The following is a 15,333-nucleotide window of genomic DNA, read 5'->3' as shown; positions in this document are numbered from 1 at the left end:
GAGCCCCTCCTGCCCTGGAGTCTGTCCCCGTTGTGTGCCAGGCTGCTGATCCCCAGCTGCTCCCCCCGGGATCCCCTTTGGATTTGGAGCTTTGTCCTCTGGTGCAGCCGGCGGGACCTGCAGGGTGAGCTGAAGCTCCGGGGAGCCCCGTGGCTGTGCGGAGCGGCCCAGGAAAGGCAGGAGGCCGTGGGAGCTCGTGTCCATGGAATCTCAGGGGTCCGTGGGATCCCACCCAGGCACAGGGTGGGTTTAGGGCACACCTGGGCACCGCTGTGCTTCAGCCCCCAGGGAGGTGGGGCAGCCTGGGAGTGAGGAAACCACCTCGGGGTTGGGGTACAGGCAGGGGGACGGGGGAAGGAAAAGCCACAGCGGCACAGCAGGACAAGGAATTCATTCCCCACCAGGAGAATAGGGAATGGGCTGGGCTGGGAGGGACCTTAAACCCCACCCAGTGTCACCCCTGCCATGGCAGGGACACCTCCCAGTGTCCCAGGGACACCTCCCAGTGTCCCAGGGGGATCCAGCTTGGCCCTGGGCACTGCCAGGGATCAGCCACAGCTGCTCTGGGCACCCTGTGCCAGGCCCTCCCCGCCTCCCAGGGAGAAATTTCTCCCTAAATTCTCCCTAAAGGTGCTTGGGGGCAGCTGGTGGTGGCGGGAGGAGCAGCTTGAGTGCCCCTGACCCAGCCGGGGCAGGCTGGGGGCGCTGGGCAGGGCCTGACCTCCAGCCAGATGTTTGCATCTGCAGGGTGGGTGCCCCCAGGGCCCCGTTCACAGGATCCCAAAGGTGCGTGGGGCCGTCCACAGGATCCCAAAGGTGCGTGGGGCCGTTCAGAGGATCCCAAAGGTGCGTGGGGCCGTCCACAGGATCCCAAAGGTGCGTGGGGCCGTTCAGAGGATCCCAAAGGTGCGTGGGGCCGTTCACAGGATCCCAAAGGTGCGTGGGGCCAGCAGGGCTCTGACTGTGCTGCCATGGCCGAGCTCTTTCAATTCTCTTTTGTGCCGGAAAAGTCCCCCCTGAGCCTTCCTGTCCCCAGATGTCACCTTGGGCCGGAGGTCCCCGGAGCACTCTGGGCAGGGGGCCTGGAAGCCGTCCCCGTTTTCAGGGTAAAATCATTTCTGAAGCTTTAATTACTGCCGTTAATCGATGTTGCTATTGGGATTGTAATAACTATTGATGAGTCCCTGCCCTGGCTGCGGCAGGGAGGGCTGGTGGCCCCGGGGAGCACCCCAAGGGGCTGGGGGTGTGTGCAGGAAGGGAAGGGAGCGTCCCCTCGTCCCCACACTCGCTGCCTCCTGCTCTGCTGGGTTTGGGTTGGTGGTGTCCGCAACATCCACCCCTGGCAGCGCCCAAGGAGCACCCTGGGACAGTGGGAGGTGTCCCAGCCCATGGCAGGGGTGGCACTGGGTGGGATTTAGCGTCCCTTCCACTCAAACCGTTCTGTGATTCTACAATTAATAACCCTAATTAATTACTATAAAATATTAATGTTAATATTCAATATAATTATTAACAACAACCGCGGAGTGGATTGGGGGTCACAGAGGTGGGATATGTGGATATTGTTAATATTCAATATAATTGTTATTAATGTTCATTTATAATATTCAATATAATGTTAATATTCAATATAATTATTATTAACAATAACAACAACCGTGGAGCGGATTGAGGGTCACAGAGGTGTCTCCGGGGTGGGATATGGATATGTGAAGTTATTTAATTGCTTTAATCACTTTTCCCTCCTCTCCTTGTGCAGACACACTGAGGGAACCACCCAGGATCTCCTCAGGCAGGAGAGGGGGGGAAGCAGCAGTGGGGATGGAGGGAGGGATGGACAGACAGACAGAGGGATGGAGAGATGGAGGGATGGAGGGAGGGATGGAGGGATGGAGGGATGGATGGATGGAGGGATGGATGGAGGGATGGATGGAGGGATGGATGGATGGATGGATGGATGGATGGAGGGATGGATGGATGGAGGGATGGATGGATGGATGGATGGAGGGAGGGATGGAGGGAGGGATGGAGGGATGGAGGGATGGAGGGGGAGACAGAGGGATGCATGGATGGATGCATGCATGTAGGGAGGGACGGATGATGAGGGACGGAGCCGCGGCGGGCGGGGGCAGCCTGGGAGCTGCCGAGCCGCGGGTCTGGTTCTCATTACGCGGCCGGGCCGGGCCAAGAAACACAGCAATAAATAAGGGCGAACAAAGCCGCCCCCTCCCCGCCGCCCCCCGGCCGGGCCGGCCGCGCTCGGGGCTCGGCGCCGGGGGAGGGACCCGACGGCATAAAGAGGAGGAGGTCGGGCCGGAGGCGCCGAGTCGGGGCGGTGACAGCCCGGGAGCGGCGGCATGGCCGGGCCGGGCCCCCCCGGGCCCCGCCGGGGCTCGGCCAAGGCCTGGGGGCTCCGCCTCGCCCTCCTGGGGGTCCTGCTGGGGCTCCCCCCGCGGGGCCGCGCCGGGCCGGCAGGTACGGGGGGCTGCGGGCGGGAACCGGGAATGGGGTAGGGGTACGAGTGGGAATAGGGAATGGGATGCGCCGGGAGTAGGGGATAGCGATGGGATGGGAGTGGGATAGCAGCGGGGATGGGGGCTCCGCGCTGCGCTCGCTCCCCCCCCGGGCCCCGGGGAGCCCCCAGACCCCTCGCCCGGCGGGGCCGGTCCCGTCCCGCGGTCCCGCGGGGATGGGAGGGATGGTGGGATGGGGGGATCGGGCACCCCGGGGCAGGGACGGGCCCGGCTGTCACCCCCAGGGCTCCGGGCCCGGCGCAGAGCCCCCAGAGCTCCGGGCCCCGCTCAGAGCCCCCAGCCCAGCCCGTCCCGGTTTTGGGGAAGGAGCTCGCTCGGGGCTGGTGCTGCCGCGCGGGCTCTGGCGGGTTCTGCTCGTTCTGCTGGTGAGGAAACACCCGGTTTTCCCCCAGAGGCTCCTGTCACTTTTCAGACGGGAGCCAGAGGAGGAGAAGGGGGCTGCCAGCTTCCCTTGGGCCGCCTGCAGCCTCTTCCTCACCCCCATTTCCTTCCCCAAGGAGTCAGGGCTGATGTTCCCCTACCCAGAGCGCGTGTTTGGGGATTACTCTTTTCACTTCCGAGCTTTGCCGGGCTCTCGGCTGCTGCGGAGAGTTTTCCAGCAGCTCCAAGAGAGGCGGGAGGGGAGCAGGGAGGGCGGTGGGAGCCCAAGCTGTGTTTGGATAAAGAGGAGAAGGGAGAGCTGCCGCCCCACAGCCCGGGCTGCCAACACCCCCAAGGCCAGAGCAGCGCCGTTCCCCACAACATTCCCAAAAAGGGCCGGGAATGAGCGTTTTCCAGGAAATCGGGAGAAGGGGGGGTGGGGTGTGGGGGTGGGTGGGAAACCCTTTCCGAGGTCCCTTTGGGTTTATTCCAGTTGGGTTTTTGAGGCCCCAGTCTCGCGCTCGGAGCCTCTCAGATTCCCAGCAAAAAAAACCCAAAAAACCCCCCAAAAAACAACAACAACAACAACAAACCCATAAACAGAAGGGTGGGAAATTTGAAATATCGTGGCTGAAATCTCCAAATCTCCCGGCTGAGGGATTTTTGGGCCGCGGCCGAAGCCCAGCCCAGCCCCTCGTGTCCCATCCTGTCCCCGGCCGGCGTGGGAGAGAGCCGGGGCCGGCAGCAGCTCCTGCCCTGCTCCCTCTGGGGATTGAGAACAGCGGGATTTATTCCTCTGCTCCAAACCCCTCCGGGGCTGCTCCCCCGGCCGTGCCTCAGTTTCCCCAGGGAAAGGAGCCGCTGTGTGGCCGGGGTGGGGGGCCCGGCCCCTGCTCGGGGAGGAGGTGAGGAGAAGGGAGCTTATCTGCAGTTATTCCTGGAATCTGATCCCGGGCTATATTTAATGGGGCTGATTAAATACCTCGGGCGATAGCGGGGGCCGGGCGGGGGGAGCTGATCCCACCAAACCCCAGCAGCCGTTCCCGGCCCGGAGCTCCACCTCGGCTTTCCTTTTGTCTTTTCAATAACTTCACCTTCCCCCGGGCCCAGGAACCAAACCAAGGCTGTAAAGTGACAGAGCCCCGAGCCCTGGTGATGTTCTGAGCCGGTAGCTTCGCTGGGGGAGATAATTCCACCCAAACTCTCCCTGACCGCGTTTGGCTCGGCAAAGGGGGCCCAACCCTCGACATTTTTTGTTGTTGTTGTTGTTCAGCCTCGTCCCCTTCTCTGCAGCAGCCTCGGGCTCGAATTTTTCCTTCTGTTGTCATCCAGGGTTAAGTCAGCGGCGGCCGCTCCCCGCGCTGCAGTCAGAGCCGGCCGCGTTGTTTAGGAAAGGAATAACGGTAGAAAGGCAGCCTGCCTTGGATGGAGCCAAGGAGCGGCTCGTGCTGCGCTGCCCGGGGGGCTCGGACAAAGCCTGGCCGGGCACAGCCCCCCCGGCTCCTCCGCCCCGCCCGGCACAGAGCTGCGCTGGCTCTGGGGGCATGGAGCCGCGCTTCCCCGTCCCACGGATCACAGAGTTTGGGTGGGACGGGATCCTAAAGCCCACCCAGTGTCACCCCCGCCGTGGCAGGGACACTCCCGCTGTCCCAGGTGGATCCAGCCTGGCCTGGGACACGGCAGGGATGCAGGGGCAGCCCCAGCTGCTTCCCCAGGCTGGAGATTTAGGGGACTGGGGCCAGTTCTGGGGGGTGGGTGGGAGCCAAGCCCCCGGGAGCCCTCCAGGGTGAAGGCTGAGGCAGCCGTGAGGGGGTGACGCTTTCAGCTCTAGGTGTTTCCATGCGCCGGAACACCTCAGGGGAGGCTCTGGAGGTGGGTGCCCAGCTCTGTCCCTCCCCAGGCTCCCGCTGAGGTGTCTGCGGAGGGGCTGCAGTTCCCGGGGCACCCCCCGAGTGTGTTCAGCGGGTGTTTGTTCCCCAGGGCCGCCGCCCCACGGAGAGCGGGTCACCCCACACTGGCTGCTGGGGGGCCGCGCCCGCAGAGCCGTCAGCCTGCAGGAGCAGGTAAGGGCGGGGCTGCTCCTTCCTCCTCTCTCCTTCCTCCTCTCTCCTTCCTCCTCCTCTTTCCTCCTTCCTCTTCCTTCCTCCTCTTCCTCCTCCCTCCTACTCCTCCTCTTCCTCCTCCTTCCTCCTCTCTCCTTCCTCCACCTTCCTCTCCTTCCTCCTTCCTCCTCCTCCTCCTCCCTCCCCTGCCTGGGATCTCCCTGCTGGGATCAGGATGGAGACCTGGAGTCTGCAGGATCCATGAGCAGTGTGTGGAATTTCAGGATCCATGAGCAGTGTGTGGAATTTCAGGATCCATGAGCAGAGTGGGAATCTGCAGGAGCTGGCAGGGTCCCTGTGGCTGCCGGAGAAGTGTCCCCCCTCCAGCAGGGCTGGAGGAGCGGTGTCCCCTCCCGGGCAGGGTTGGAGCAGTGTCCCCTCCCCGAAGTGTCCCCTCCCCGAAGTGTCCCCTCCCCGAAGTGTCCCCTCCCCGAAGTGTCCCCTCCCGGGCAGGCAGCCCCAGGCCGGGTTACGTTTACCCTGGGAGTCACTGGGGACGGGGCACAGGGGCCGGGCAGTTTATTTCTGCTCCTGCCCACAGCCCGGGGCCCAGGCGGTGCCGGGGGCTGCGAGCAGCTCCGGGGGAATTTCGGGGGGACTCCGGGGCCGTGTGGCCGGGCAGGACCCGCTGTTATTTCCTGACATCTGCTCTGCCTCCAGCTCCAGGCGGCCTGGAACAAGGAGCCTCCTGTTCTGGAGCGGGGAGGGAGGGGAGAGGGCGGGCGTGGGGCTGGGAGAGGGGCGGCTCTGTGGGGAACCACGGGGCAGCGGGGCGAGGGCTGGGACAGAGCCCCAGGACGACCCTTCTGGCCCCGCTGCCGCTCACGGTGGTGTTTGTGGGATCGATTTAATCCGTCCCGTCCCCGCCCTGTCTCCTCCTGCCCTCCAGCAAAGACCCTGGCAATGAACGCGGCTGTGGGAATGCCAGGAGAGAGAATCCCTGCCCCGGGAACGGTGGGCTCCATCCTGGGGACCCCCGGGTGTGCTGGGCTCCATCCTGGGGACCCCCGGGAGTGCTGGGGACCATCCTGGGGACCCCCGGGAGTGCTGGGCTCCATCCTGGGGACCCCCGGCTCATCCATCCCTGCCCCGGGAGTGCCCCTCCTGCAGCTATGGGAATGCCGTGGGATGCTCCGGGCGTTTCTGGGGACATCCCCGTGTGTCCTTTCCCCCAGCAGCAGGAGGAGGAGGATGAGGATGAGGAGGGTGCTGGCGGCCCCGCGGTGGCATCGTGTGCGGGCTGGCAGCGCTGGGCGGGCCGGGCCTGCCTCCCCTGCCCGTCCTGTGTGTGCCATTGTTCGGGCCCGCCTCCCCCGGGGCCCGGCACACGTGGAAGTGGTTTGGGAGAGGCCGGGAGGAGGTCGTGGGGACCCTGACTGCGAACAGCTCCCACCGGCTGGGCCGGGACCGTGTCCCCGCATCCCGCTCCTCCTGCTCCTCCTGCTCCGCATCCCGCTCCTCCCGCTCCGGCTCCTGCTGCTCCTGCCCCGCATCCCGCTCCTCCTGCTCCGCATCCCGCTCCTCCCGCTCCGGCTCCTGCTGCTCCTGCCCCGCATCCCGCTCCCCCTGCTCTTCCCGCTCCTCCCGCTCCTGCCCCTGATGTGTTTTGCCGCCCCGGAGCTTTTCCAGCCCTTCCGAGCAGGGAAGGTGGATGGTCCCCGGCACTCTGCCCCGGGCATCCCGCCGGGATCCAGCCCAGGGGGCGGGAGCGCCCTGTCCCCACCCCGTGTCAATATTAATTACATTGATTACCAGCCCTGGGGGTCCCTCCCTGCCTCTTTCCCTCCCCTCGGGAATTGCTTCCTCCCAGGTGCGGTTTTTTGCTGCGGTGGCTTCCCAGTGCCCGAGGGCAGCGCTGGATGGGATACTGGGCAGGAATTCCTGGTCTGGAGGGTGCCAGGGCCTGGCACAGGGTGCCCAGAGCAGCTGGGGCTGCCCCTGGATTCCAAGGCCAAGGCTGGATGGAGCTGGGATCCACCTGGGACAGCGGGAGTGTCCCTGGGACAGCGGGAGTGTCCCTGCCGTGGCAGGGTGGGATGAGCTGTTCTTGTAGGTCCGCCCCAAACCCTTCAGGGATGTCGGGGGCTGAGCAGCGCCCGGGCACAGGAGCTGCTCGGCTTCCCTGAGGGCGTCCCTGGGATCCCCGCCCTGTGCAGGGCCAGCCCTTGGCACCCTGGTGCTTCTTCCAGCCACTGCTTCCCTCCCTCCTCCCTGCTGGGCTGGGCGGGACCCCCGCCCATCCTCGGCCCCTCCCGGGCCCTGCACCCCGCGGGGACGTCCCGGCCCTGCCCTGGGCCAGGAAGGGCGGGGAGGGGAGGAACAGGCTGCCCGTGGATGTGCTGCAGGTGCCGAGGGCATTCCCTGCCCTGCTCCCTGCCGGGAAAACCTTTTCCCTTTTCTTTCCCCCTTCCTTTTCCTCTTCCTTTTCTGCTTTCTTTTCCCTTTTCTTTCCCCCTTCCTTTTCCTCTTCCTTTTCTGCTTTCTTTTCCCTTTTCTTTCCCCCTTCCTTTTCCCTTCCTTTCCCCTGTCCTTTCCCCCATCCTTTCTCCCCTTCCCCCTTTTCCCCTTCCCCTTCCCCCCCCTTTTCTCCTTCCTTTCCCCCTTTTTCTCCTTCCTTTCCCCCTTTCTTTTCCCGCTTTCTTTTCCCCCTTTCTCCTTTCTTTTCCCCTTCTCTTTCCCCCTTCCTTTCCCCCTTTTCCCTGTGTGAGGTGTGGCCGGACGGAGCAAACCCTGTCCAGTTTTGTTTTGAACCGACCCAAATCCTGCCCCAGCCCCCAGGGCCTGCCCTGCCCCTGTCCCCTGATCCCAGGGATGCTTTTCCCGAGGGCAGCGCTGGGTGACAGGCTGGTCCATGAGGTTCTGGTGCTGCTCCCAATCCCTGCCGTGCCCCCCAAGCCTCGGGGCTGGGCTCCAGCTGCCTGGGGAGGCGCTGGCACGGCCCAGCTGCTCCAGCAGCTGCAAACCCCATCAGCAAATCCTCCACGGAGCATCTCTGGTGGCTTCCATCCCTGTCCTCCCCGCCACATCCGGGCTCTGGGAGCTTCCTCTGGAGCTCAGGGCTTGTGGGAGCTGCTGGAGCAGCTGCTGGGCTGGGAGCTGGGCTGTGGGACTTGGCTTGGCTGGTGACGTTCCGAGGAACTCGGTGCTCCCTGAGCCCGGGCTGGCCTCTCTCCTGGAGCAGGAGCTCCCCAGCAGGGCTGGAGGCAGCTGAGAGGAGCCGGGAGCTGGGGGGAGACAGGCAAGAGCAGCTCAACCCTTGGCCCTCTGCAAAGAGCACGGAGGTTTTCTGATCAGTGGAGTGAAAAATCAAACCGGACTCCAGCTGGGCCTGGAGGGTCCCTGCACCTGGCCAGGGCAGAGCCATCCCAGCTGCAATTCCAGGATTCCAGGTCAGGGCAGAGTCATCCCAGCTGCAATTCCAGAATTCCAGGTCAGGGCAGAGCCATCCCAGCTGCAATCCCAGGATTCCAGGCCAGCCCCTGTGGGACTGCCTGTGCTGGGATGTCCTGGAGAGGGGCCACCCCCTGCACATCCAGCCAGGGCTGGGACAAGGGGGTCCTGCAGCCTTGGCAAGGCCTGGGGCATTCTGCTCCTGGGTGCTGGAGAAAGGAGATCAGGGAGCAAGAGGAGCCTGGGGAGGGGCTGGAGCCCAGGATGGTGCTGGAGCCCAGGAGGATTGCTGGAGCCCAGGATGGTGCTGGAGCCCAGGAGGACTGCTGGAGCCCAGGAGGATTGATGGACCAAGGAGGATTGCTGGAGCCCAGGATGTTGTTGGAGCCTAGGGTCGTGGTGGAGCCCAGGATGGGATTGGAACTTGGGATGCTGCTGGAGCCCAGGGTCGTGGTGGAGCCCAGGATGGGATTGGAACTTGGGATGCTGCTTGAGCCCAGGATGATGCTGCTGGATCTTGGAACGTGCTGGAGCCCGGGATGATGCTGAAGCATGGGATTTTATTGGAGCCTGGGATGATGCTGGAGCCCAGGATATTGGAGTCTGGGATGATCCAGAAGCTTTGGGATGGTGCTGGAGCCCAGGATATTGGAGTCTGGGATGATACTGAAGCTTTGGGATGGTGCTGGAGTCCAGGATATTGGAGTCTGGGATGATCCAGAAGCTTTGGGATGATGCTGAAGCCCAGGATATTGGAGTCTGGGATGATCCAGAAGCTTTGGGATGGTGCTGGAGCCCAGGATATTGGAGCCTGGGATGATACTGAAGCTTTGGGATGGTGTTGGAGCCCGGGACAGTGCTGGAGCCTGGGGTGATGCTGGAGCACAGGATTAAGCTGGAGATTGGGATGATGGAGCCTGAGACAATGGCAGAGCCCAGGAGGATGCTGAAGCCTCGGGTGATATTGGATCCTGGGATGACGCTGGAGTTGGGAATGTCCTGGAATCCCCAGGATGATGCTGGACCTTGGGATGATGCTGAAGCCTGGGGTGATATTGGAGCATGGGATGATGCCAGAACTCTGGAGGATGCTGGAGCCTGGAGGATGCTGCTGGAGCCTGGGGTGGTATTGGAACCAGGGATGATGGTGGAGCCCAGGATGATGAAGCTGGATCTTGGGATGCTGCTGGAGCCTGGAGGACGCTGAGCCCTGCTGGAGCGCAGGAAGAAGCTGCTCCTGGCTCATTTCCAGCATCCTGCCAGGAGCCCTTGGGGCACCGCTCCCTGCCAGCCCCGAGGCAGGAGGAGCAGCGTTTAATTAGCGCAGAGCATCGTTTAATTAGTGCGATCACCTCGCCCGGCCTCAGGGCTGGCTGCGGGACTCCTGCCCGGCACAATGTGCCCACATTCCCCTTTCCCTGATCCCTCCAGGGGCTGAGCTGGGCCCATCCCAGCCGGAGCCAGCACCCATCCCCTGCTCCCACTGCCCCTCCAGGAGCTCTGCGGGGAAACTGAGGCACGGGGGAGAGGAGAGCTGGCGGGGACACGCGTCCCGATTGTTCTGCAGCCTTTGGGATCGCCCCGGACACGCACGTGTCCCTTTAAGGCGCAGCTGGGAAAGGACATTTTGCCAGTAACGGCCCTCGAGTCATGCGGGGAGTAATTGCCGGGGAATTCTAAACCGGGAAGGAGCCAGCCGGGCCTGGGGGGGAGGAGGAGGAGGAGGAGGAGGAGGAGGAGGAGGAGGAGGAGGGAGAGGAGAGGGCTGCAGGGAGGGGGCGTTGGGGAGATCATACGGGGGAGGAAAAAAAAAAGGGAGGGCGAGAGGCGGGGGGGAAAGAGGGAAACGGCGAGAAAAATGTACAGACCATGTTTGGCCGGGGAGCGATGTTTGTACAAGATCGTCTTCCAAAAATACCGCCCGTTCCCAGCGCCGCCGGAGGAGGGGACGGAGCCCCTGCCCGGCTCCCTGGCGGCTCCGCGGGGCCCCAGCCGGGCCGGGCCGGGCACCGGGGCCCGGGGGAACTGGCTGGGGAGTGGCGGGGCCGGGGCCTCGCCTCGCTCTGCTCTGGGGTTGTTTGCTGAGAGCGCCCTGGCTGCTCGCCTTTTTTGGAGCTGGGCTCAGGCAGCCCGGCTCCGGCTCCATCCCCGCTCCCGGCTCCATCCCTGTTCTCCGGCTCCATCCCTGTTCTCCAGCTCCATCCCCGTTCCCGGCTCCATCCCCGTTCCCGGCTCCATCCCCGTTCCCGGCTCCATCCCCGTTCCCGGCTCCATCCCTGTTCTCCAGCTCCATCCCCGTTCCCGGCTCCATCCCCCTTCCCGGCTCCATCCCCATTCTCCAGCTCCATCCCCGTTCCCGGCTCCATCTCCATCCCCGGCTCCATCCCCGCTCCCGGCACCTCCCCGTCCTCTGGAATTGGAGCCCACAAGGATCCCATGGGCAGCGTGAGCCGCTCTCTGGGATGGGGCAGCCCCGGAGCTCCCTGTGGGGCGGGTGTGCAGGAACAGCCGTTCCGGGAACAGGGACACCCCGGGTGTGCAGGAACAGCCGTCCCGGGAGCAGGGACACCCCGGGTGTGCAGGAACAGCCGTCCCGGGTGTGCAGGGACAGCCGTCCCGGGTGTGCAGGGACACCCCGGGTGTGCAGGGACAGCCGTCCCGGGTGTGCAGGGACAGCCGTCCTGGGTGTGCAGGGACAGCCGTCCCGGGTGTGCAGGAACAGCCGTCCCGGGAGCAGGGACACCCCGGGTGTGCAGGAACAGCCGTCTCGGGTGTGCAGGGACAGCCGTCCCGGGTGTGCAGGAACAGCCGTCCCGGGTGTGCAGGGACAGCCGTCCCGGGTGTGCAGGGACAGCCGTCCCGGGTGTGCAGGAACAGCCGTCCCGGGTGTGCAGGGACAGCCGTCCCGGGTGTGCAGGGACAGCCGTCCCGGGTGTGCAGGGACAGCCGTCCCGGGTGTGCAGGGACACCCCGGGTGTGCAGGAACAGCCGTCCCGGGTGTGCAGGGACAGCCGTCCCGGGTGTGCAGGAGCAGCCGTCCCGGGTGTGCAGGAACAGCCGTCCCGGGTGTGCAGAAGCAGCCGTCCCGGGTGTGCAGGAACAGCCGTCCCGGGTGTGCAGGAACAGCCGTCCCGGGTGTGCAGGAACAGCCGTCCCGGGTGTGCAGGGACAGCCATCCCGGGTGTGCAGGAACAGCCGTCCCGGGTGTGCAGGAACAGCCGTCCCGGGTGTGCAGGAACAGCCGTCCCGGGTGTGCAGGGACAGCTATCCCGGGTGTGCAGGAACAGCCGTCCCGGGTGTGCAGGAACAGCCGTCCCGGGTGTGCAGGGACAGCCGTCCCGGGTGTGCAGGGACAGCCGTCCCGGGTGTGCAGGGACAGCCGTCCCGGGTGTGCAGGAGCAGCTGTCCCGGGTGTGCAGGAACAGCCGTCCCGGGTGTGCAGGAACAGCCGTCCCGGGTGTGCAGGAGCAGCCGTCCCGGCTGTGCAGGAACAGCCGTCCCGGGTGTGCAGGAGCAGCCGTCCCGGCTGTGCAGGAACAGCCGTCCCGGGTGTGCAGGGACAGCTATCCCGGGTGTGCAGGAACAGCCGTCCCGGGTGTGCAGGGACAGCTATCCCGGGTGTGCAGGAACAGCCGTCCCGGGTGTGCAGGAGCAGCCGTCCCGGGTGTGCAGGAGCAGCCGTCCCGGCAGCGCAGACCCCACAGCAGCAGCGCTGGCACCCTGCTGCTCCACACCCCAAATGTCCCGCGGTGAGGGTGGGATCCCCTGGGGCTGCCCGGCCGGGGGTCCGCTGCTGTCCCCAGTCCCCGGGCATGGGGGGCTGGATTGCAGAAGGGGCACCAGCCAAGCCCACAGGAATGAGCGGGAAGCGGGATTTAACCCCTGCTCCATCCCCAGCGGTGAATCATCCAGCCCTGCCCCGCCCTGCTGCGTTCCAGCTGTTTCAGCTGTTCCAGCTGCAGAGCCCCGCGGTGCCAAGAGCAAAGCCGGGGGCTTGCGGGGTCGGCTCCGTCCTCTGTCCCCTTTCTCCCCGAGCCGGGAACACCTGGCCAGGGCCACGGATGGGGTCCCTGTGTCCCTCATGGATGGGACTGGGGGGGACATCAGACCTCAGGGACAGTCCAGGACACGGGCAGCCGGCTGTCAGTGTCCCCAGCGCCGGGAACAGGCTGTGGGCACACAGGGAAGGGCAGCACTTGCTGTCACACGCAGCTGGGCCGTGCCGGGCTGGCTCCAGAGCCAGGTTTTAACACCCTCGAAAAAGAGGGAATGAGTAAAACCGCAGCGAAGCCACCGGCATGCTGGGGAGGCTGAGTCACGGCTTCCTGTCTCTGCCCGGTGTTCGGAGGTGTTTTAACGGCCCTCATCCGGTGCCCGGGGATTGGTGGTGATTTCCCTTTTCCCTGGATCAGCATGCCCGGCGGGATGGGATGGAGCACACAGACCCTGCTCGGGATGCTCCTGGTGCTGCTCCTCACCCCGGCTCCCATCCCGGTTCTCCCCCGCTGCCTTGCCCTGGGGAAGCTGCCAGCAGAGCTGGGATTTGCCACCCCATCCCTGATCCTCCGCGTGGATGCTCTGACATCCCTGCTGGGCTGGCATCCGGGGAAATCTCCTTGCCCCGGGGCAGGAGGTGGGGCAGAGCCAGGGAGGAGAGGCTGGGAGGCACCTGGGGCTGGCATCCGGGGAAATCTCCTTCCCCCGGGGCAGGATGTGGGGCAGAGCCGGGGAGGAGAGGCTGGGAGGCACCTGGGGCTGGCATCCGGGGAAATCTCCTTCCCGCGGGGCAGAGCCGGGGAGGAGAGGCTGGGGCTGGGAGCAGGGAAGGCTCTGGGCACAGGGATCTCTCCTGACCCCGCTCCCTCCTTCCCTTGCAGGTGCCGGCACCTGCCCGGGCAGAGGTGGCTGTGACGGCCGAGGGCAAAGAGCTGGTGCTGGTGCTGGAGAGGAACCAGTGAGTGCCGGGGCCGGGGCTGGGGAGGCGACACCGGGGACACTGGGGAGCCTTCCAGGCTCCCACTGGGCTGGCAGTGCTCTGGTCACCTGTCCAGCAGGGGAGGGGACAGCCCAGTGTGGCTCTGTTTGGGCTGAAATGCTCCTTTTGTCACCTCGGTCACCTCCCCTGGGCTCCTTCTCTGGTTCTGTGTGGGTGCAGGTGGCACCTGTCCCCTGTGCCCTGTGCCACCCACCCAGCCCGGCCTCCCCCGGGGTGAGGGCAGAACTTGTGTCCATCTGTCCTGCCCTCCTTGTCCCTCTGCCGGAGACCTCGTGGCCTTTTACAGAATTCCCAGAGAGGTCTGGGTTGGAAGGGACACTGAAGGTCCAGTGCCACCCCTGCCATGGCAGGGACACCTGCCACCAGCCCAGGTGGCTGCAGGCCCCGTCCAGCCTGGCCTGGGGCACTGCCAGGGCTGGGGCAGCCCCAGTTCTCTGTCCCTGGGGGGGTTGTGTCCCCGCCGTGAGCAGGGCGGAGCTGGGCCCTCTGCTGCCTCTCACCAGCAGCTCTGGGAGCTGCTCCTGCAGAATCCCCCTCCTGCTGCAGCTGCTGGGGTGACAACCCAGCCACCGCGGCGTCCCCCAGGGGCAGCAGGGGAGCTCCTGGTGTGCAGCAGGGGGAACTGGGGGGTCCCCCTGCACGTTTCAGGGCTGTGGGCGGTGGGGTCGGTGGTGGGGGTTGAAAGCTGGTGAGCAAAGCTCAGCCCTGGAGACCTCGGAGTGTCCTCGCCTGTCCCTTGTCCTGGCTCGGTGCCACTCTGCCCTGCTGGGGTGGGGACAGGAGGGCCAGGAGCAGCCCGGGGGGGCAGAAGCAGCTCAGGGGGGTCAGGGGCAGCCCTGGGGGCTCTGGCAGGGTGAGCTCTGGGTGAGCTCAGGGGTTGGTGGCACAAAAGGGACCTGAGCACCCAGAGCAGCCAAGGCACCCAGGGCTGGCTGCAGGGACACTGTGGGGACGCTGTGGGGACATCCTAAGTGCTGCCTCAGCCCTGTGAGCCTAGCGAGGCCGGGTGGGACCTCAGATCTTTCTCCTGGCCCTGGGAGATCTGCTGTGTCCCCAGAAGTGTCCTGGGGGTGTTTTCCTGCCCGTTTTGGTGGCCAAGGCTCGTCCTGCCCTGTGCCCCGGGGCCTCTGCCCTGCCTGGGGACACATCCCCGTGCTCTGAGCCCTGGGCCACCCGGGCTGGGACAGCTCAGCCGTCCCCGTTCCCTGGAGAGACAAAAGGTGGGAAGAAAGAAAGAAAGAAAGATGGAGAGACGAAGGGAAGGGAAGGGAAGGGAAGGGAAGGGAAGGGAAGGGAAGGGAAGGGAAGGGAAGGGAAGGGAAGGGAAGGGAAGGGAAGGGAAGGGAAGGGAAGGGAAGGGAAGGGAAGGGAAGGGAAGGGAAGGGAAGGGAAGGGAAGGGAAGGGAAGGGAAGGGAAGGGAAGGGAAGGGAAGGGAAGGGAAGGGAAGGGAAGGGAAGGGAAGGGAAGGGAAGGGAAGAAGAAGGAGAGAAAGAAAGAAAGAGAGAGAGAGAGAAAGAAAGAAAGAAAGAAAAGGTGGAAAGAAAGTTCCCTGCGCGTGGCAGAAGGATTTGCCTTTGCTGTGTTCTCAGCCCAGCTGTCCCCATGTCCCCACCCTGTCCCCATGTCCCCACGCCGTGTCCCTGCCTTGGCAGCCACCCCCGTGTCCCTGCCAGGAGCCAGGCTGAGCTGCTGTCTCCTGTCTGAGCTGTGGCTGCAGCCACTGGTGCCAGGCACCCACTGCCAGGCAGGCTGGGAAGCCACAGACGTGGCCACAGTGCCGTTTCTGAGCCCACAGTGCCATTTCTGGGCCCACAGTGCCGTTTCTGAGCCCACAGTGCCATTTCTGGGCCCACACTGGCTGCAGGAGGGCTATTCTGGGAGCGCTGCTGCTTTGTTTTCCTCTGCAGAATTTAACCTTCGGGACGGGGCCAAGCCCTCAAAACTGAGGGC

At 65.0% G+C, this 15,333-nt stretch overlaps 1 protein-coding gene across 1 annotated transcript; it reads left to right on the top strand.

Moving 5' to 3' along the window:
• The first annotated feature begins 2,343 nt into the window (after positions 1–2,343).
• On the top strand, positions 2,344–14,650 carry LOC136284698 (disintegrin and metalloproteinase domain-containing protein 33-like). The gene is made up of 3 exons (XM_066175066.1): positions 2,344–2,475; positions 4,875–4,957; positions 13,264–14,650. The coding sequence occupies exons 1-3, from the start codon at positions 2,358–2,360 to the stop codon at positions 13,342–13,344; spliced, it is 282 nt and encodes a 93-aa protein (XP_066031163.1). The 5' UTR covers positions 2,344–2,357; the 3' UTR covers positions 13,345–14,650.
• The last annotated feature ends 683 nt before the right edge of the window (positions 14,651–15,333 follow it).

This window comes from Chamaea fasciata, unplaced genomic scaffold (assembly GCF_029207755.1).
Source record: "Chamaea fasciata isolate MVZ Bird 193981 ecotype frontalis unplaced genomic scaffold, bChaFas1.0.hap1 SCAF_1275, whole genome shotgun sequence".
Classification (NCBI taxonomy): Eukaryota; Metazoa; Chordata; class Aves; order Passeriformes; family Sylviidae; genus Chamaea; species Chamaea fasciata.
Note: the sequence above shows the minus strand (reverse complement) of the source record. Positions and strands in the feature narration are given on the sequence as shown.